The sequence below is a fragment of the Condylura cristata genome, unplaced genomic scaffold (genome assembly GCF_000260355.1).
Source record: "Condylura cristata isolate star-nosed mole 26May11 unplaced genomic scaffold, ConCri1.0 scaffold00005, whole genome shotgun sequence".
Classification (NCBI taxonomy): Eukaryota; Metazoa; Chordata; class Mammalia; order Eulipotyphla; family Talpidae; genus Condylura; species Condylura cristata.
Genome location: NW_004567106.1, coordinates 3,712,443 through 3,736,703, shown reverse-complemented (window position 1 = coordinate 3,736,703; position 24,261 = coordinate 3,712,443). Strand labels below are relative to the sequence as shown.

Genomic DNA, 24,261 nt, shown 5'->3' with positions numbered 1-24,261 from the left:
ACATTGTATAAGAATTAAGGGGCAATACACAACTAGTCAGTATATACTCACCAAATGAAGAACATAAAAATATGTTAAAAAATAACTATCATTTTTCACGGGACTATGGTGGTGGCACAGGGGTGATTTGGTGATGGGAAACCCGCGGGGATTACAATCGAGATGGAAAAAAAAATGTGCAAAATGATGTAAAAATAAACTTTGTAATAAAAAAAAAGAAAAAAAATAACTATCATTTTGAAAGGAGACATTGGTAGATGACTTTTATATGCCACTTTCACTAATTGATATATCGACAAGACAGAAAATAAAAAGGGATGCAATTCCCCTAAACAAAGGTCTAGAGCACAAAAAGGCCTAGGCTGAACATTTATAGGACACTGCACCTACAAAAATATCAATAGACATTTTTTCAAGTTTGCATGGATCATTCTCTAGGCTTGACCACATATTGGGCCAAACAACACACATCAACAAATACATGCAGATTGAAATCATGCCAAATATTGTATCTCACAATAGAGATATTGAACTAGAAATTATCTAAAAAAAGCATAGCAGTTTTCTCCCTTTACATGGAGAGTGAACAATTTCCTATTGAAAAGCCATTGAAATAAGGAGGATATCAGAAGAGAAATAAAAAAACTCCTTGAGACAAATGATAATGAACACAAACCTCCCAGAATATAATAGCACATCCCAAGAGTGGTATTAAGAGAGAAATAATAGTAATAAAGCCCCACTTCAAGAAACAAGGAAGAACTCAAACAACTTAATCAGGAACTAGAAAAAGAAGAATTAAAATAATCCAGAATAAAGTAAATAATACAAATTAAAGCAGAAATAAATTAAATAGAAACAAAAGAGTTAAGTCCAAAAGAGCACTGCAGCTAAAAATTTGTTCTTTTAAAAAAATAAAGTAGTTGAGTCTCTAGCAGGCTCACAAAGAAAAAGTTGAAGAAAACTCAAATAAATAGGATCATAAATAAGAGGAGAAATTCCAAGAGACACAGTAGAAATACAGAGGATGCTAAAGAGATTACTATGAACATTTATATGCAGATAAGTTCAATAATCAACATGATAGGGACGAATTCTTAGAATACAAACAGCCATCAAGATTGAATGAAGAAGAAATAAAAAACCCGAAAAAACCATTTAAAGAAAGGAAATTGAAACAGTAATCAAATCCCTTCCCCAGAACCAAAGCCCAGGACCAGATGGTTTCACAAGGGAGTTCTACCTAACATTCAAAGATGAACTAAAGCCTACCCTACAGCAACTCTTTTAAAAAAGAAGGGATATTGCCAAATACATTTTATGATGTCACATCATCCTTATACTAAAAATAAACAAAGACAAAACACAAAGAATACCTATAATGATAATGGGTGAGAATATCCTCAATAAAATATTAGCAAATGAATCCTACAATGAATCTAAAATCTATACACTATGACAAAGTGGGATTTTTTCCAGGGACACAAAGATGGTTCAACCTCTGAAAATCAATGAACATAATTCACCACATCAACTAAATAAAAAATTAAAACCACATGATCATGTCAGTAGACATCAAGAAAGCATTTGATAAAGTCTAACATCTATTTATGATCAAGGCCCTCAAAAAACTTTTCATAAAAGTAATATATCTTAACAGTATAAAAGCCATATGTGGCAAATCCAAAGCTAACAACATTCTTGGTGAAAAATTGAAAGCTTTCCTTTTAGGATCTGAAACAAGATAAGATGTCCACTCTCATCATTGCTTTTCAATATAATGCTTGAAATCCTAACTACAGCAATTAGGAAAGCGAAAGACACAAAAGGAGTTCATATTGGGAATTCCAATACATATTTCAATGCACTCTTCAAAGAAATGCAAATATTGCAGAAATTCATGTGGAATTACAAAACCCTGAATAGACAAAGCTCTCCTGACCGAAAGGGGGAAGAACAAAGGTATTCCAGTCTTAGACTTCAAACAGGGCACACGTATGATCAACTAACCTAACCTATGACAAAATAGGAACAAAAATGTATGCCGGGAAACTAGAATAATGACTCACACCATTCACAAAAATCAACTCTAAATGGATAAAATGTCTTGGAGGGAAGACCTGAAACCACATATAAAATACATATATAAAAGAAAATATGTAAAAAACACTCTGTGACATAAAGCTCAGAAGAAACTTTGAAGACTCATTTTCATAAACAAGGGCAACAAAGAAGAATATAAACAGCTGGAACTGCATCAGACTAAAAAATTTCTGTATAGCAAGAGACAGTAACCAGAACAAAAAGACATACTGCTGTGGAGGAGAAAATATTTGTACTTCTTACAGCTGAAACAGGATTGATATCAAAGATCTACAAAGAGCTTCTGTAGTTCAGCAAAAACAAGTGTACAAAATAATCAGCAAATTGGCAGAAGGGCTAAGAGACACTCTTAAAAGAAGAAATGCAATAACCAACACCTTTATGAAAAAATGTTCAACATCACTTATCATCAGGAAGTGCAAATAAAAAACACATGTGATATTACCTCACACCTGAGAGAAGTGCCCATTTTAAAGTAACCAGAAACAACAAATGCTGCTGAGGATGTGGTAAAGAAAGAACCCTCTTACACTATGGAAAACAACATGGAGGTTCACTAAAATACTGAAAATGGTTCTACAGTGTGACCTGATGATTCTACTTCAAGGAACCTACCTGAGAGATACAACAGCACTAATTCAAAAAGTGACCTGCACTCAAATTTTCTTTGTAGCACTGTTTATGGTTGCCAAATTATATACATAATGCAATATTCCATTGCAATCAAAAACAATAAAATCATGCCATTTGCAGTAAAGTGGATGGAGCTTGAAGGGATAATTTTAAACAAAATAAGTCAGAAGAAAAAGATAAAATATCAAATGATTTCATTTATTTGTGTAATATATAGAACACCAAACAAAATATCAGGAAAAAAGACAAAACCAGTAAGCTGAACATAGATCTTAGGCATACAGCAGGGAGAGGGGTCAAAACAGGGAGGGGAGATCACAAGGAACAGTGGTTATGGAGAACTACAGGGACTACATTGGAGGGAAGAAATCAAATACTTTACAGAAATTAACAAAGATGTAAGATAAAATTAAAATTTAAAATTAAAAAGGCATAAAAAAGCCAAAGACAGATGTTGGATGGTTTCCCTCATCTGTGGAATATAAATACTAAAAAACATATACAGCATAGTAAGAATCTATCTTGAATTTAGTGAGAACATCATCGATCTGGAGGGAAAGGGAAGGTAGAGAATGTGATGGGGGAGGGAGGGAAATGGATTATGGGCATGGATGTTTTGGTGGAGAATGAGTGGAACATGTATCCATAGGAAAGAACAAATGATTACCAAAAATTAAAATAAAAATTAAAAGAATATGCTTATGCAGCTGATAAAGGAGCACTTAAATATACAAAGTAACTATTAACAGAGCTGAAACCACACATTAATAGTGGGAGATGTAAGCACACCCTTCACTGTATGGAAAAGATCATCTATACAGAATTAATTATGGAAATAAAGGCATTAAATGAAGTATTACATCAGATGCACTTGGTGGACATTTACATAACTTTCCATCCCCAAATAAATGAATATACATTTTAAAAAATATTTATTTTAAACTGGGGTACAAGCCAGAGGTGCAGGGTCAGTGAAAGGATTTACTATAGTCATAGTGGGGCGCACACCAGGCAGATTGATGAAGTACATTGCTTAGGGGAACAGCGGCCAAGGTCTGCGGTGCCAACCTGGATCACTTTCAGGGCAGGGATCAAGCTAGCACTGAAGGGGCTGTGGCCAGTTTTGTAGTGCTGCGCTTTAACCTGCTGCACTATCAGGAAGGGCCGAATATATTCTTAAATACACATGAAACATTCTTAAGACTATACCATACGATAGTATGTGAAACAAACCTCAATAAATACATGAAAATTGAAATCATACCATTTTTTCCTGTCTCTTCTGGTATGAAGCTAGAAATCAACAATGGGAAGAAACTTCCAAAAAAGCCAACTCTTTCATGCATGAGGAGACTTAAAAAAAAAACTTCTGAATTATTCTTGGTTGTTAAAAAAAAAATCAAAGGGCCAATGAAGTGTTATCTGAAGACTCTCTGGAGAGAGTGAAGAGATGAGTTACCAGATTCTATGGGGTACAGTAAAAGTTATATTAAGAGGGAAATTCATACTATACAGGCCCACATCTGTAAACATGAAAAATCTCATCTAACCTCATATTTGAAAAAAACCAGAGAAGGAACAAATGAAACAATTCAGTGGAAGAAATATGAAAAACACTACTATGAATACATTATTGCTCCCCTATGTTCACAGCACTATTCATAATAGCCAATATGTGGATTCATTCTAAATACCCATCTGTAAAAGACTGGACAGGAAATTGTCCTAGCTAATTGAAATACAGGTAGAACTACTAAAAATGATAAAAGTGACTTTTGGTACAATATTATATAATATAGATGGATATTAAGTGGAATAAGTTAGAAAATCAAAGCAAATTACTGTATGATATCTCTTATTTGTGAAATATAGATAACCCAAGAAAACAAACTGATGAAACAGAACAAAAATAACTCACTAAGACTGCTACCAGCAGATAGGAGGGGTGTATAGAGAGAATGAAGTTATAGGATATTGACAGTGAAATTTTGGTGTAGGGCAGAAGCACCCTCAGAGGTGTGAAGTTGTGTACTAAAACATATATTTTGGTAAACCAGTGGCAAATCAATAAAAACTTTTACTAAAAAAAAAGAGTATTTCCTATTGGGTAGACTACTTAATATAAATCTCATGCTAAGAAAGTTTGAATAGAGAACTTTTGGATTGCTGCAGGGAAAATGATTAAAATATTTGATAATGTGTTCAGCTTGATACAAGGATTAAAAAACATTTAAATACTTTCTTAGTGATGTTTTTGCTTTCTAAATTTTATGAAAAAGAACCTTCCTGTTTTTTTAATTTTAATAAATGATTACCTTTGAGACTGTTGTATTCATTTTGAGTTACTGTGCTCTGAAAACATGTTATAATCAGAGGAGATTTTGGGTAAGATCCCTGAAATATATTGTTTCCTCAATTAAAAACTTATAGGGAATTGGCTTGTTTGCCACAGATGAGGCAAAGAATGGTTTCATTTGTTTTCATCTATTTTAGGGGAGTATGGTATAAGAGGGAATTATTACTCATAGCAAGGAATAAGAGGGAATTAGCTCTCATCAGAGAAGATAAGGTGGATGAACAAAAATCTTTTTGACCATTAGTGAACTGAACGTGGCACTGCATAAAGAAACTAGTAATGCTGTTTCTTTTATAGCATGGTGGGGTGGAAAGATCATTAGTCTCTGACATTTTGACTTGTAATCCTATTCCCACTCAAAATCTGAGCCTTTTTTTTTTTTTCTTCATGGTTTAAAGTGAGAACATTTAGTATTACACAGATCAAATGGGATAATGCAGGAAAGCATTTGGGAAATAATGCTAACTTCTTTTTTATTTCTGGTACCTAGAATGTATTCAATAACTTTAAACCTTTAAGGAGAGAGGGATAAGCATCTCTTTTTGGATGATTTTAAAGTTTACCTGCCCAGAGGCAGAAATCAGAACAAATGACCATATGAATATTTTCAGTTTTAGGAGTCTTTATTTACTGTTTTACTTTGGAAACTAAGTGATTAAATAGATTTTTAAAAGTTCTTTTGTCAAGTCAGAGGCCTTCCTATACACAACCAATCAGAGAAGTAGAAATAAAAATAAACATCCCCTTTTCAATTAAAATAAAAAGAATCAAATATGTGAGTATAAACCTAATGAAAGAGGTAAAAACCTATACAAAGAAAACTACAAAACACTATTAAAAGAAATATAAGAATACATCAGAAATGGAAAGATACCCCCCAGCTCATGGATCAGGAGAATTAATAACATCAAAATGGCCATCCTACTAAAAGCAATATACAGATTTAACACTGTGCCAATAGAAGTCTCAATGACATTCTTCAAAGAAATAGAACGAATATTGATGAGATTCATATGGAATTACAAATGACCTTGAATAGGCAAACCTCTCATGACTGATAAGAGAATGGAGGCATCACAATCACAAACTTCAAGCTATCCTACAAAGCCATAATCAAAACTATATGATACTGGAACAAGAACAGACACAAAAACCAGTGGATTTGAATAGAAAACCCAGATATAAACCCACAGGTTTATGGGCAGCTAATCTTTAACAAAGGAGCCGAGAAGATACAGTGGAACAAAGAAAGTTTGTTCAACAAATGGTGATAGGAAAACTGGGGAGCTACATGCAAAAAAAAAAAAAAAAAAAAAAAAAAAAAAAAAAAAAAAGAAACTAGATCACTACCTTGCACCATGCACATAAACCAACTTGAAGTGGATTAAGGACCTACACATAAGAATGGAAACCATAAAATACCTGGAAGCAAAAGTGGGCAAATCACTACACAACATACACCTCAATAATATCTTTAAAGATATAGCACCCAACACAATGATAATGAAGGAAAGGATAAACAGATGGGGCTACAATAAGTTAAAGAGCTTCTGTACAGCAAAAGAGATAAATACAAAAAACAAAGACATCCCTCTGATTGGGAAAAAAATTTCTCACATAATACTAGTAATAAAGGATTGATCACAAAGATATACAAAGAACTGATGAAATACAACAAAAATAAACAACCCCATCAAAACAAATGGGCAAAAAAGCTAAAAAGACATTTATCCAAAGAGGAAATTCAGATGGCCAACAAGCATATGAAAAAATGTTCACTTTTAATAAGGGAGAGGCAAATTAAAGCCACAATGAGATACCAGCTCACCGCAGTGAGAATAGAATATCTTAAAACAACTAGCAACAACAAATGTCGGCAAGGAAGCTAAAAATGGAATTTCCATATGCCCCACCCCTAGGTATCTATCCAAAAGAACAAAAACAATGATTCAAAAAGACACCTGCACCCCCATGTTTATTGCTGCTTTATTTATAATCGGAAAGACTTGGAATCAACCCAAATGCTCAAAAGTAGGTGACTGGATTAAAAACATGTGGTACATATACACAATGGAATATTACTCAGCAATCAAAAAGATAAATCCATGCCTTTTTAGCAACATGGATGGGAATATAAAGGACCAGGGGGAAATAAATAAATAAATAATAATAATAATGAACAGTTATATACCAGAGACATTTTATGGGGGTGGAGTGGGGAATGGGATCAAAAACAGTGGGGGGAGGGAAGTGCGTTGGACTATGGTGATGGCACATGGGTGATTTGGTGATGGGAAGGCCATGGGGATTACAAATGAGATGGAAAAAGGCACAAAATGATGTAAAAAAACCCATTATATTATTTAAAAGAAAGTTCTTTTGTCAAGGATGTCATGTTTAATTTATTACTGTTATTCTACACAATAAAAAGAAAGGCACAGAATGTCTTGAAATGCTATTTGACCCATAGGAAATTTTAATGAAAAGTTAATGATAGCTTCAGTTTTGAGTTTGTATCTTTCCTAGGAGGTTGGCCTATATGGGGAATCATAATCTGTACTGTAACATTTTCTCCTAAATAAAAGCAAAGAAACCTGACTATAAAGAAGGAATTTACAGGTTATCTAGAAGGCAACATGCAGGTATGGGGGAATACAAGCAAATAAGCTTTAACTTAGTCTTATTTCTGAACTGTATCTTTCTCACCTATTTTAACCTTTCTGTTTATGATCTTATTTAGTTGTAACTGAGGTGTAGTTTCTGCATTAACATTGAGAAAATAGTTTAAATTTTTATCTTCCATTGAATGTTCAGAGAGGATGTGACACCTGCCCTTTGGGCATGAAAAACTTCTAAAATATTAGGAAGATAATACTTAACTATGTAAATGCAATACCTTTTAATTATTACATTTGATATTATTATATCTAGAGGTAATGTTTACTTTACAAATTGAGAATAAAGAAGTGCAAAATATTTAATACTTGACCTGCAGTCACAGTCACTGGAAATGAACTTTGAATTTTAATAAAACTCATATTTGTGTCAATATGTCAGAATTTCTGTCTGAGGAATAAGGGATCCTGAGACACTATTCACTGCAGAATCATAGGATACAACCCTCTGAGTCTTTCAGATATTGATGGAATTATGGGTTCTTAAGGAATGTAGACACCAATTTTGTGGTATACTAGAATCTTTAGAATTGCCTGTATAACTTTATTTATTTTATACATTTTTTACATTATTCTTCATTTTGCACATTTTTTTTTCATCTCAGTTGTAATCCTCATGGATTTCTCACCACTACTTTACCCATGTGCCATTACCATAGTCCCTTGTGCTCTTCCCACCCCAGTTTTGATCTTGTTTCCCTCTCCTCCCCGTAGAATGCCTCTGGTTTATACAATTAACTATACATACATACATACACATATATATCTGTATCTGTATCTATATCTATATTTATATCTGTATATCTGTATCTATATCTATATTTTCCTAATCTCTGCTATGTATGAGTGAAACCATATGGTATTTTTCTTTCTGGCTTATTTCACTAAGCATGATCTTTTTCAGTTCCATCCATGTTGCCACAAATGGCATGAGTTTATCTTTTTCGATTTCGCTGAGAATATTCCATTGTGTATATATATCACATCTTCTTAATCCAATCATCTGTTTTTGGGCATTTGGGTTGATTCCACATCTTCCTTATTGTAAATAGATCAGTATAATAAAAAACAAGCAACAATAAATGTTGGCAAGGGTGTGGAGAAAAAGGAACTTTCATACACTGCTGGCGGGAATGTAAACTGGTACAACCACTACAGAAAGCTGTGTGGAGATTTCTCAGAATGCAAAAATGGAGCTTCCATATGATCCAGCAATTCTACTCTTAGGTATCTACCCAAAGGTCACAAAAATGATAATTCAAAAGGACACCTGCACCCTTTTGTTCATTGCTTGTTTAACTTTAAAAAATACATAAATTCCTTGTCTTAGAAATAATAAAGCAGAAACTTGGGATAGTTATATATCTTTTATTCTTGAATATCCTTCATAGTTATTCTATTTGCCCACCTGTTTTAGAATGAGTGGTTTAAGTTGTAAGAGGTACTATTAATGCTTTATGAATGAAGAGAATGTCATTTGTTTGTCTTTTCTCAGAGCATTACATTCTGGTTTTGTTAGCTACCTGATCAATGAAATTGCTTTTGTGGCTATTACCAAAGACCACTTAATTGAGAACTCTAGCAGACAGTTTTGCTTTCTTTTCTCACTTTTATGAGTTCATGTGTTTTCCATGCTTTCTCCATGTTCTTTTTTGTTTTTGCCTTCCACATTTTCAGTTTTTAATGGATTTCTTCTCACATATCTGTTCTTTACTTTTCAGTCTCCAATTCATCTACTTGTAATTAGCAAGGTGTATTCAGAGTTCTGTTCTTTGACTTCACCTATTCTTTTTATTTTATCATGCTCTCTAATACATCAGCCACATGTTACTGTTAAACATAGTTTGCAGTAAGATAATACTGTGTTTAAAATATATGTTGGGGCCTTCCCTGGTGGCGCAGTGGGTTAAAGCACTGCACTAAGAAGCTAAAGCCGCTTCCGCCTGAGTTCGATTCCCGCCTGCCCCGGAGGTGACCACATGGCGTGGCAGACCTCTCTTGACCCGCCCACTGCTCCCCTCAGCAGTGTACTTCGTAGATCTGCCTGTTCTGCTTCCTGCTCTGTCTCTGGTGAATCCTCTCACCCTCCACATGTCTGGCCTGTACCCCAGTTCTGTACGACTAAATTAATAAATCTTTAAAAAAATATGTATATATGTTGGACTTCAAAGACTTATGAATAAAATCATGTAAAAATCCTCCTTAATAATTTTAAAAGTTGTCTATATGTTGGAATGATACTTTAGAAATGTTATGGCATTTACAATATATTATTCAAATGGGTTGCACTATTCTTTTTACATTTTAAAATATGACTACTACTATTTTTTACTTGTAATTTTTGTTTTATAGCTTTGAAAGATAAACTTTATTCATTTAAAATTTTTAGGTAATTTTTAAATTGGCATATATTATTAATATTTTGGAAGTATTGGTTTTCTCCTTAGGCTTCACTATTGTAGTGCACTTGCCCACAAGTCAGCCATAGTCTACCATACTCTACTGTGCTCCCTTTCCTCTTTGTTTTCACTCTCACTCACTTCCTTTACCCTCTGGATGCTTCAGTTCTATAGTCATCTTTCAAGGGTTAGTTTTTAGGCTTATCTTTATCTGATCTTTAGTATGGGTATATTCCATTTACATGTGACACCATCCGGTATTTATTTTTCTCCTTCGGAATTATTTTATTTCTCATTATCCTTTCCAGCTCCATTCATGTTGCTGCAAATGGCACAAGTTTATATTTTTGATTATATATGTACACAACACACACATATACACACCACCTCTTGATCCATCCAGTTGTTTCTGGGCAATTATGTTGTTTCCATAGTTTGGCTGTTGGTCTGTTGTAAATGGTGGTGCAGTAAACATGGTAGTAAATATGTTTTCCCTTCAACTTAAGCGTTTTTTTTTCTTTCTTTTTTTCTTCAGGTAGATGCCTAGGAATGGATTTACTGGGTTATAGGACAGATTGTTTTTAATATTTTGAGAAACTTCTAGACTGCTTTCAATAAGGGCTGGACCAGTCTGCATTCCCATTAATAGTAGTGGAGGGTTCTTTTTCTCCATATCTGTGCTAGCAATTGCTATGTCTAGTTTTGTCAATTGAGGCCATCCTTACAGGTGTGAGGTGATATCTCATTTTCTCATAGGGAAAGCCTCCCACCCACAGAGAAAAAAATACTGTTTTAACTCTCCTAAAGGTTAACTTGTTTAAATTCAAATTCAATTATTTCTTTCTGGTAGTATAAGTAAGGTAAAACATATTAAGCATGACCTTTAGACATGTTTATAAATTGTTCTATTTCACTTGTGATAGTTTGGTTTATAGAGGCCGGATAAAAAATATAACTATAATTGGTTTTAATTTTCATTTTTCTCTATTTTCTAAACCCAACATTCAAATTAGGATGGTGATCCAGTTCGTCCAGGAGTGGCCATGACTGATCTTGCAACTGGCTTGTATGCATATGGAGCCATTATGGCTGGATTAATACAAAGATATAAGACTGGAAAAGGACTGTTCATTGACTGTAACCTATTGTCATCTCAGGTACTAATCCAAATAACATTTTACATAGTTGTATAAAAATATGTGTCTGAGTTTACTTTTTTAGATAAAATCCTATTATGACATAGGCAAAAACAAAAAACTCAAGTTCCTGATAAAACCCCTATACAACAAGAGCAGAAGTTGTTCTGTTTTATTGTACTTAGTTACTGTCAAATTAAAAAAACACACTATGTAGATTTTATTGTGATGCCAATATATATTGTTGAACTAGAATCTAAAAGACTGTTTTTACTAAAGTAGTTGTGTTATAAGTTGTGAAACAGAGTACAGTTGCTTCTGTTTTATTGTTATGTGAACCCTATAAACTTCTTTTGATTAGGGTTTTACACCATTTTTGTACTTTGGGTCTTTTGAGTAATCTAAGTGAAGTAGTGGAGCTTTTTCTTTTTTTTTTTAAGAATTTTACTGTTACACACAAACAATGAGATATGTAGGATTACAAAGGAATTCAAATGTATTTAGGTATATTATTTCAGTGTAAAGTACTGCTAGTACTACTTTGGTTTATTGCCTAGCTTCATAATTATAGAAAGCACCAAAAGGTTGATAAAAATAAAGATATAATAATTTTCGACATTATTTATTTAAAGACTCCAGAATTCTATCTTTGGACTCCAGATTAACAACCCTTGGTTTATTATTTATCCTATATTAAATACTAAATGGTGGAATGAAACTCAATATTTGAAAAAAAATTGTTCTCTAATTGACATTTCTTTACTCTGTCAGAACCAAACTTAGTTGATCTGAATAGACATTTCTCAGGGGTAGTAAAAGAAAATAATTTGTGAGAGGAGACATTTTATTGTGGGAAAACTTGCTTTATAGACAAAGACCTTAATTAGGATTTTCAGATTTTTGTGACACACATGGTAAATTACTTGCATCACTGCTTTTTTTTCCCCCAAGTTTTAGACATTGATTTTTCATTTGTGAAAAATTAAGTATGTGTATGTAGGTAAAAGGTGAAACATGGTGCTTGGGTTTTTAATAGTTTTGAGTTACAATCTGAATTTTAATGGTTATACAAAAATATTGAGAGAACTTTCTTGAAATGAATGGTTTAGCACTCCTTAACTGAGAACCACAGTTAGGTTTGGGGAAAAACAGCACTTCTTTTCTTTCTTCCTTAATTTTATAACTTTAAGGAACCTGATGTTGGCTAATTCCCAAAGGTTGTACAGCTAATAAATATGGGAGCCAGAAGGTTTCATGGCTTCTGTGATTTCATGGTTTCTATGTAGCCACAGAGAATCATAGACTTAGTTTAAATGCTCTTCTTTAACTGCCTTGATATTTTAAATAATTTTTTTCTTTACTTTTTCATTTTGTACCAGCAATTATAATACGTATAGCAGCCAATCTTTTTTCTTGATCAGTACCTGGACAGCTTTACTTATATGTTGATGGTTAATGAATTAGTTTTGGATAAAATTCTTTGTGGAGTACTGTGGAAATTAATTCTCGTTTAGCATAACAAAATGATTTATGATGTGAAGTTTTTTGTTGCTTGGGGTGGGATAGAGATGAGGGTCACTGGATAGAACTGTTTCAAAATGAGGGTACTGCGAGTATGAACTCATGCATATACTCAAATTTACATATATACCAGTCATTTTTGGTGTATGTGTATATGCTTATTCTGGGTTTTAGTGATATTTTGAAAACTCAGTCCAATATTTTCCAAAGAGCAGGCTTTCTGAATTTTTTGGAAATGAATGGGTTTGCTTTATGCCAATGAGATTTTCAGTTAGTGCATTTCAGGTTGGTGGACGTTTTGTCAAATGGTGATTGGTTGAATTTCAATCCTGGGTGTGACTTGTTCTTTTTCTTTTGGATTATGGATGTACTGCTCTATGAATGTTTCAACATGCAGGACTTCTGTGGTGCCTGACCCCCAATAGCCTCCTGAGTCTGTTTTGTTATAACCCAGACTTCACATGACCCCATGTTTGTTTATTTATTTTTTATTATTACCAATGGAAATGTCTCATAACCCTTACATTTGCTAGGAAAGATTAGAGAAAGGTAAAAAACCAATGTAATAGGTTTAGTGTTTCATACCAGCTAACGGTTAGATTATTTTTGGCAAACATGATAGTGATTTAGCCTATTATGCTGGAGCTAGCTCACTTAAAGTTTGGAAAAATAATTAGGCGAGGAAGTGAAATACATTCAGTAATAGGTCAGTCCTCTTCCTTCCGTGAAATAGTATACAAATAACTATCAGACTCTACAACTGCCCTTCTGGACAATTATCTAATCATATTTAGAGCTAGTGAGTGAAAACTATCATGGAATTTAACCTGATCTATAAGTGTTTCTGTTGAAATATGTAAAACAATATTTAGAGTCATGGGAGGATTTGATTTTTTTGTTTTGTCACTAGCCAACTGAGTGTTAACTGTGTCCTAGCCACCATGCTACCTAGGCTTAGAGTGAGAGGGGACACATCTGCTCAAGATTTAGTTGTGGAAGAAGCCAAGATGTATTGGAGAGTTGGAGATAATAACTGTTTCTGTTATTTTCTGACATGGGCCAAGATTGTTAAGGTTTTCATATGTCACTAGCAGGAAGCATTTAATCTCCTAAGGCTTCTGTTTCACTCTCGTTTTTGTTTGGTGATAATCTTTTCAATTATGTCGCCATGGATATTTGTTATAACTGTTGTGTTCTGTATAACCTCTGTTCATAGGGCAGTGATACAGATAATTTGTGCTGATGCCTACCTGAAATACAAAGCAATTGATGATAAGGATATTTTCATCCTCTGAATCCACAATAATGCAAACTTTGTTTCATCATACTCCTTTTCTTTGTGTAATTTTCTGTAGTGGAAGTCTCTTTTTTTGTGCTTCTCTAGCTTTGGGCATCTCTTTTATCTGACTTTTTCTCATTTATTTTTTTAACGTTCTTGTTTTCAATTCTGTTTTTAAGCTCTCTTCCTCTCTCCTCTTCTCTCTTTATTCTTCACTGTTTGGAGGCAAAGTTGTAGCAGTTCTGGCTTCAGATTTTACATCTTTATACCATACCTGTCAAAAAAAGTATCAGAATGTTTCAGTAGTTCCCATGGAAAAAAGTGGAGGTTCTCTCACCTAGAAGTCTGAGAGAACTGGACTAGGTTTCACTTAGTTACATAATCATTCCTGAAAAAATTAAGGAGATCTGAAAAATGGAAAATAAAAACTGGAAAATGCAGCTAAAACCAGAGAGATTAAGATTCCTTCAAAGATTGGTATGGTTATTTTTGAACAGAGGAAGGGGAAATGAATGTCAGGGACCCAATCAACTAATTTTCACTAATACTATCATCTGAGTTGTTTTGAGGATTTGATACAATAATGTATGTGAAAAAATCTCTGTAAATTAGAAAATATTTTACTGATGACTACTATTAATTTTATTAGGTTATTGAAAAAATTTCAGTGTTAGAAATGTGCTGAGATTAAAAATTTGGCATATTTTATTGCAATTAAGCTTTCATAATAGAGAAATCTTGACTAACTTCACTTAGTCTTTTAAGATAACATGCATACATTTTTAGATTCCAGAACCAAACCACAAGTGATTAAAATCTGCTTTATGCAAATAGAAGTGCTATTTTTAAATACATTTCAAAATAACGTAATAGGAAACTTCATCTTTTAAAAAATGTATTCATTTTTTTTTATATACAAATGTTCACCTGTGTTAAGCAGATAGCATTTGAGCTTAATTTCAGCTACTTGGAAAGTGACTGTGATTTCATACATATAGTGACAAAAAAAAGAGATTTTTCTATTCATTTTGATTGCATTACATAGGATGACAAATTCAACATCAGTTGCTAAAAATGAAATTTTGTACTCTCTAAAAGTGTATAATAGACAAATTACACTTGATTTGAATAGTAGCTAATTATTAACTCACAGATGATTGCCTCAACCACAACAAAACCATTTTACTGTAGAGACAAGACAGTTGCCAGGATGTGGTTTATAGTGGGCACCAAATTTTTGTAGTTTCAAGGCTATAAACTTTTAACCTCTGTCATAAAATTCTTTGATTCTTTCTTGGTCTTAATATGATTTGAAGTTGTCATCTGAAAATTGTCTAACATCAGCATCTAAACAGTATTTTTATATGATATTGGTAAATAAAAAGGAAGTGGGTTTGGATGTGGTTCCAATTATTCTTTGTTCATAATGTTCTATTGTGGTTTACAGAAATATCTTTTGGAAGTTTTAATATCCTTCCTGTACTAATTGCAACCAGGCTTCCCTAATTACTACTACAAGTTAGTTTTTTAGCACCATACTTCCATAATTATTTTCATGTATAGAATTTTTTGGCATTTTAATGTGATCATTTTTTCTCCATGTTGGTTATGGTTCACATTTAGGGTAGATAACATTTTAACTCTTGTTATATAGCACACTTTTATGGGGAAACTTTTGAATATCAAATAAAGTAATCTAGAATACATCTTTTTGTGTTTTTAAATACACTTGTGTTTCTGCTTTTCTTTTCTTTCTTTCTTAAAGATTTATTTATTGATGCATACAGGACTGGGGTACAAGCCAGAGGTGCAGGGGTGGTGAGTGGGGAGCAGAACAGGCAGATTTGCTGAGGGGAGCAGTGGGCAGGTCAGGAGAAGTCTACCACACCATATGGGTCACCTCCAGTTTGGGGATTGAACTCCTGCTGAAGTGGCTTTAGTTTCTCAGTGCTGTGCTTTAACCTGCTGCGCCACCAGGGAGGGCTTTTCTTTTTTATTCTGCTAATATAGTTATATTTTATTTAGGTTCATGTTATGTATTATAAAGTTTGCATTATTTCAAGAGACAGTTTAATAATTTTTTTGGTAAATATGGTAATTTTTAGTAAATTTTATGTAGCCATTAGCACAAGTGAGCTTTTGAATAATCACCTTTTCTGGTCTTGAGTATCACTCATGAAGCTAGATTGGACCAGTTTTGAGTAGGTAGGATGTTGGATTGGGCTGATCATATGAATTCAGGAGTAATTCTGACTTCTGTGAACCTAGACATTTAAAAAAAACGTTTGATTGCTTAATTTTTTTTAGTTTTTATATGTATCATATATATTTTTTATTGAAGTCATAGTATACAACACTATACACTCCTCTTCAGGTGTATGTCACCACATCACACCCACTCACCAAGTTATATTCCTTCAGTTAGCCATTGGGTCCCCTCCTTACATCCCTTGCTACCCACTGTCTACACTACTCATCTTTGGAACCTCAGTCCTATAGTCATGTTTCTGGGTTGTGTTTGCTTCCATTTTTGCCTGTTCCTTTGCTTTTTGTCTCTATATTGCCTATGAGTGAATTTTATCTGTTTTTTTATTTTGTCTTTCTACTATTGACCTATTTTGCTTAGCATTATAGTCTTCACTTTCATCCATGCTGTGGATGGCAAATTTTGATCATTTTTAAAATAGCTGAGTCATAGTCTATTGCTTAGAAATATCACATATTTTATTTTTTTATTAATTAATGTTTTTTTTACATTGTTATAATCACATCAGTTCTTCCATCACTGTATTGCCCATGAGCCATCATTCCTTGTGTTCATCATGCCCCTGTTTTGTCCCAACTTTGCTCAGTCTTAGTTCTATGGTCAGCTTGCTAGTTTTGACTTTTTCTTGGTCTTTGTTTGGCTTCTTTATATTATATCTGGTATTTATCTTTTTTTCCTTCTGACTAATTTCAATTATTATGATAGCTGGAAGGCAAGCTCCATCCATGTTGCTGCCAATGGCATGAGTTTGTCTTTTTTGATTGCTGAATAATAGTCCATTGTGTAATTATATCACCACTTTTTGATCCATTCTTCTATTTTTCAGGCACTTGGGTTATTTCCTTATCTTGGATACTGTAAGAAGTGCTGCAACAAACACAGGAATTTAAGTTTCATTTTGAATTCATGTTTTTGTGTCCTTTGGATAGATTCCTAGGAGTGGAACTACTGGATCATATGGTAGATCTAATTTTTAGCGTTCTGAACTTTCCATAATTGTTGAACCAGTTTACATCCCCACCAGTAGTATAAGAGGGTACCTTTGTCTTTTAATCTCCACATCCTCTGCAGCATTTTTTCTTTTTTTTTTAAGAATGTGGACCATTCTTACTAGAGTAAAGGGTATATCATTGTGGTTTTGATTTTCATTTCCCTGATTATAAGTGAAGTTGAGCATTTTTTCATATGCCTGTTGGTCATTTGTATTTCTTTGGAGAAATTCCTTTTTATGCCTACTGCCCATTGGGTTTTCTGCTTTGATTTTGTTGAGTTGGGTAAGTTCTTTATAGATTTTTGGTATCAGTTCCTTATCATTTGTATGTTGTGCAACTGTTTTCTGTCATTTAGTTGGATGTCTCTGTTTTGATTATTGTCTCCTTTGCCATTATACAGAAGCTTTTTGGTTTGGTGTATTCCCAGATGTTATCTTTGTTTTCCTTGCTTCTGAAGATGAATCCTCAAAGATGTTTCTGAAGTTTATGTTATGAAGTATTTTGCCCATGTCTTCTTTTATATATGTTATGGTGTCTGGCATTACATTCCAGTCTTTTACCCATTTTGAGTTGATTTTTGTGTACGGTGTGAGGTAGTAGTCTAGTTTCTTTTCTTTTTTTTTTTTTTTGCATGTTGCAGTCCAATTTTTCTAGTATCATTTATTGAAGATGCTTTCTTTCTTCTAGTGTATACTCTTTACTCCTTTGTTGTGGATTAGTTGTATGGTTTTATTTCTGGGCTTTCAATTCTATTCCTTTAGCCTGTATGTCTGTTTTTGTTCCAATACCATGTTGTTTTTATTATAATGACTTTGTAGTACTGTTTGATGAGTGGGAGTGTAATATCTTTATTTTTGCCCCTTTTTATCAGGAGAACTTTCATGTTTTGGGGTTTGATGTAGTTCCATATTAATTTTAATATTTTTTTCATTTCTTTGAAGAATGCCATTGAGATTTCTGTTGGAATTGCTTGAATCTGTAAATTGCTTTTGTTAGGGTGGCCATTTTTACAAAGTTAATTCTTCTGATCCATGACCAAAGAATATCTTTCTTCTTTTTTGTATCTTCTGTTTCTTTTAACAGTGTTTTGTAGTTTTCCTTGTATCGTTGTTTCACCTCCTTTGTTAAATTCATTCTCAAGTTTTTTTTTTTAAATTCTAAATGGGATGGTTTTCTTAATTTCTTCCCCTTGATTGATTATTTGCATATAGGAAGACTACTGATTTTTGTGTATTGATTTTGTAACCTGCTACTTTATTAAACTGACTTATTGTTTTAGTTAGTTTTTCTGTGGATTTTAGTATTCTTTTTCTGTATATTATCATATTATCTGCATATAATGATAGTTTCACTTCTTCTTTCCCTGTTTGGGTTCCTTTTGTGTCTTTCTCTTGCCTAATTGTTTTGTTGAGGACTTCCAGTATCATATTGAAAAGCCATGGTGAGAGTGGACATCCTTGTCCTGCTCCATATCTTAGAGGGCAGACACTCAGTTTTTCACCATTAAGAATGAGGTTAGGCTCTCCCTGGTGGCTCAGCGGGTTAAAGCACAGCACTGAGAATCTAAAGCCGCTTCCGCATGAGTTCTGTTCCCGCCTGCCCCGGAGGTGACCACATGGTGTGACACACCTCTCCTGACCCACCTGCTGCTCCCCTCAGCAGTGTACTTCGTCGATCTGCCTGTTCTGTTCCCCACTCTGTCTCTGGTGAAGCCTCTCACTGCCCCTGAGCCTCTGGCCTGTACCCCAGTTCTATATGCACAAATAAATAAATCTTAAAAAAAAATGATGTTAGCTGAGAGTTTGTCATAAATGGCTTTTTATGCTAAGATATATCCCTTTTATCTGAAGATTTTGAGGGACTTCATCATGAATGGATGTTGGACTTTATCACATGGTTTCTCAGCAGCTATTGATGATCATATGGTTTTTATTTTTCTTTTTTGTTGATGTGGTGGATTGTATTACTTAATTTTCAGATATTGAACTATCCTTGTGTCCCTGGAATAAATCCCATTGGTTGTGGTGTATAATCTTTTTGATGCATTGTTGGATTTGGTTTGCTAAGATTTTATTGAGGATTTTTGTGTTCATAAGGGAGATTGGTGTGTAGGTTTCTTTCTTTTTTTAATGTTGTCTTTGTTTGGTTTTGGTACTAATGTGCTGTTGACCTTGGTAGTTTTCCTTCTTTCTTGATTTTTTTGTAAGAGTTTTTTTTTGTAGCATAGGCATCAGTTCATCTTTGAACATTTGATAGAACTTGTCTGTGAAACCCCCTGGTCCTGGGCTTTTTTTTTTGGAGGAGGGAAAGGTCTTGATTACAGTTTTAATTTCACTGCTTACAATTTTTTAACTTTTCTATTTCTTCTTTTTCAGCGTTGGATGATTGTATATTTCTAAGATTGCTGGACTTGTTTGCATATAAATGTTCATCATAATCTCTAAGTATCCTCTGTATTTCTGTTGTGTCTCTTGAAATTTCTCCACTTTTATTTATGATCCCATTTGTTGGGGGGGTGCTTCTCCCATTTATGTTTTATGAGACTTGCTAAGGGTTGTCTATTTTTTTTTTTAAACCAACGTTTAGTTTTATTGAGCTTTTGGATTGTCTTACTTATTTCTATTTCATTTATTTCTGCTTTAATTTTTATTATTTCCTTTTTTTGTTGTTGTTGTCCTTTTTCTAGTTCCTCAAGATGTGATAATAGATTGTTTCTTTGGGTTGTTTCTTGCTTCTTGATATGGACTTATCTTGCTGTATGTTTTCCTCTTAATATCGCTTTTGCTGAATCTTTATGTTTTGGAAAGTTGTGTCATCTCTGTCATTTGTCTAAAGGTATGGTGTGTTTTTTTTCTTCTTTGATTTCCTCATTAAGCCAGTGGTCTCAGTAGCATATTGTTCACTCTCCATGTTATGGGCAATTTCCTTTCTTTCTTTTATAGTTGTTTCTAGTTTGATACCTTTATGTATACCACATATTTTTTATTCTTTTATCTGCTTTTGGGTTATTTCCTTAACTTGACTGTGTAATTGTGCTACTGTAAACATATCCCTTCAAATTAGGGATATGTGTGTGTGTGTGTATATCTATATCTATCTATCTATCTATATATATATATATGTATGTATGTATGTATTTTTTTCCTTTGGGAAGATATGAGGCATTGGATATTGGATTGCTGGATCATGTGGTAAATCCATTTTTAATATTTTGAGAAATCACTGTATTGTTTTTCACAGGAATTGGAACACTCTATTCTCATCAAGAATGTATGAGGGCTCCTTTTTCTCTACAAACTTTAATACTTGCTGTTTCTGGCCTTTTTGATATTGGTCATCCACTCATATCTCACTGTGAATGTCCTTCACCTCATGTTTGAGGGCTTTCCTCTGGGTCTTTTTTGAGGGGGGTTGTGTGATTGTAAATGAGATGGATGTCTTGATTTCTTCTTCTAAACTTTATAAAAATTCCTTCAGTATTTCTTAAATGGGGAAATAGGGAGGAGTCTAAGTTTTGCAGATTGTTTCTTCTTCTTCTTCTTTTTTTTTTCTGAGAAATGCTTTATATCTCCATAATATCTAAAGGAGAGTTTTGGAGAATATAGTATTCTTGGTTGTCTTTAACACTATAGTATTCAGTGTTTGTCTTTAAGTTTTTCAATCACTTCTTTCCATTCTCTGTTTGTCTACAGTGTTTCTGATGTTAGCCTGATCTTGGTTCCTCTATAGGTTATTTGTTTCTTCCTCATTGCTTTTAGGACTTCACCATTGTGGGTTTGGTCTCTGCTAGATGTGTCTCCACTCCTCCCACACTGGGTCAGAATGCTCAGTGAAGGATGGCTATGAGTTACTGCTACCATCCGGTGACCTGAACATGCTGGACTGTGGTTTCTGTTTACTCTGGAGATGCTGGCATGTTATCCTTGGGTCAGGTGCACATTCTTGAGGGTGGTGCAAGGTAGCTTTTGTCAAGTAGACCCCTGCACTTGTGTCTTGTATTTCTCTTGTCAATGTTATACAATTTTCATTGTACATATTCTTCACCTTTTTTGCGAAATTTATTTTTAGATATACATTTCTTTTTGATTTATGATTGAATTTGACAGTATTTTGCATCTATGTCTATCAGAGATATTAATGAGCATTTTTCTTTCTATATATTGTGTCAGAGTAATGTTGACCTTCCAGAATGTGTGTGGATGATTTCTCCATTGGGAAGAACTTGAGAAGGATAAGTATTAGTTTATTTAGTACTGGCTAGCAAAATCGTCTGGTCCAGAGATTTTAATTTTGGGGGAGAATTTTGATTATAGGTTGTAGTTGGTTTAGTTAACCTCTATATTTATGCTTGACCCATTTATCAGAAGCTTGTATCCTTCTAAATTTGTCCATTACTTTTCTATTTTTTTTCAATAGAATATGTAACATGAAGTGTTCAACAGTAGTCTCTTATGATCGTCCATATTTCCAAGGTGTCTATTGCAATTTTTCCTCTATCATTTATGATTCTATTTCTTAGAGAGTAAGTTTCATTTTTTAATTTATGAATCTGACCAGATGTTTATCTATTTTATTTCTTTCAAAGTACCAGATTTTGGTTTCATTGATCCTTTGGAGTATATTTGGATACATATTTCTGCTCTAATCAGTCTAACTCATTGCCCTCCTTGGTGGTTCAATGGGTTAAATGCAGCACTGTGAAGCTCATTGCAACTGCTTCAGCGTGATTTCGATCCCTGGCCGGGCAATGACCCACATGGTGTGGTAGACCTTTTCTGTCTCTCCCACTGCTCTCCTCAGCAGTGTACTTTGTTGAATTGCCTGTTCTGTTCCCTGTTCTGTCTCTAGTGAATCCTCACCTCCTCTGCACCTCTGGCCTGTACCCCAGCTCTGTATACATAAATAAAATCTTTAAAAGAATATAAAAAAAGAGAAAAGGATAATTTTCCTCCTCCTACTGCTTTTTTTTATATTTATTGTCCTTTTTTCTTCTAGTTCTTTAAGGTGAGAACTAATTTATTTGAGCTCTTTCATGTTCTTGATGTTCATTTATATTGCTACATACTTTTCCTGAGTACTACTTTTGCTGAATCCCATAGGTTTAGGTAGTTGTGTCATAGTTTTCACTTTCCTTTAGGAATTTTATATTATCCTTCCCATTATTAGAGTAGACCTATCATAATAAAAATATGTTATTCAGTCTCAACATGAATCTGTGGTTTTCTTCCATTTTATTTTTAACATTGATTTCTCTTTTGATACCCTGTGATCAGAGAAGATACTTGCTATGATTTCAGACTAATAAATTTATTGATTGTTGTTTTGTGTCCCAACATTGTGGATCAACCGTAAGAACATTCCAGGTATCTTTGAAAAGAATGTGTACTCCATCTTTTTGTACGGTGCAGTGCCCTATAAAGGACTACTAAGCCTAGGTACTGTAATTCTTCACTTAGACTGTTGTTTCTTTGCTATTCTGTTTCTTCACCTGTTTGTCCATTGATGTAAGTGGGTATGTGAATGCACTATTACTTTTGTATTACTGCCAATGTCTGTTTTCAGATTTGTTAATAGATTCTTTATACATTTGATACTTCTTCATTTGGCATATGTACACACACACATACACCCACATTAGTATTATGTCTTCCATATCTATATTGATTTATTAATCATTATATGCTGTTTGTCTCTCTCTCTTGCTACCTTTTATATAGGAATGTTCATTTTATTTGATGGAAGAATGACTGTTCCTAATATATTTTGGTTCCATGTACTTGTAAATATGTTTCCAAACATATATGTGAGAGCCTTTGTTTATCTTTTGAACTCTGAATATAGAAGTTTGTTTTATGATCCAATCAGTAATTCTGTGTCTTTTGATTTTTTTATATTTTCATTCCATTTGATTGATATGTTCAATACATTTGCTTATTGAATCCCGCCACCAGCTGCTCAAAACTATGTTTACTGAGATAAAGTAGTTTACATTTTGTCTCTTCTGTGGACGGTTATAGGGTTAGACTTCTAGAAATGCATTCTTTCACACCTTTTCTACTACCAGTGCCTCCCAAGTCACCCACCATGTTCAATTAAGCCCTTTCCTTTTTCTCACTCCCACTCCGTCTCCCTGCCACTCTAGTTACCTCAGTTTTGCAGACATATATTAAGAGTTTATTTTTTCTCTTTCTGCCATATTTTGCTTAGTTCCATTCATGTAAATATCAGTTAATTCTTTTTTTTAATAACTAAGTAGTAATGTATTACATATATATCGTTTTACTTTCATTCTCCTAATAATAATCTATGGTGAGCAGTTATTCATGTCTTACTGGACATCTTCCTATCTTCTGGAGAAGTTCCTATTTAACTCTTCTACCCATTTTTTTTAAGTTGTATTAATTGTTTCCTTTTGCTGAGTTACATGAATTCTTTATATATTTTGACTTTCAGCTCTTAGTCAGGTTTATGGTGTGCAGGTATTTTCTCCCATTAAGTAGGATGCTTTTTGGTTTTACTGATGATTTTTTTTCACTGTGCAGATGTTTTAAATCTGATATAATCCTACTTGCCTATAATTGCTATTGCTTCTCTTGCCATTGGAAACCCAGTTTACCGAGATATCACTTAAGCCAATGTGGTGGAGGTTTTGACCTATTTTATTCTTAAGTATTTTGTAGTCAGTTCTTAGATCTATCTTTAGTTTCTTTTCATTTAATTTTTTGTTGGTGTGAGGTGGTAGTGGTTTCATTCTTCTGTATATGATTGTTGAGTTTTCCCAGTACTGTTTGTTGAAGAGACCCTCCTTTTTCCAGTATATATTCTTGGCTCCTTAGTTATAGATTAACTGACTATAGATGTGTAGTCTATTTCTGACCTGTCCATTCTATTCCTTTGACTC

At 33.6% G+C, this 24,261-nt stretch overlaps 1 protein-coding gene across 1 annotated transcript in view; it reads left to right on the top strand.

Annotated features, from left to right (window-relative positions):
* The window catches only part of SUGCT (succinyl-CoA:glutarate-CoA transferase), a 674,152-nt gene that overhangs the window by 75,832 nt on the left and 574,059 nt on the right, over positions 1-24,261 (top strand). Inside the window, exon 8 of the mRNA XM_004676653.2 lies at positions 11,180-11,323. Within this exon, the coding sequence (XP_004676710.1) occupies positions 11,180-11,323 (144 nt within the window). The remainder of the gene's footprint in view (positions 1-11,179; positions 11,324-24,261) is intronic.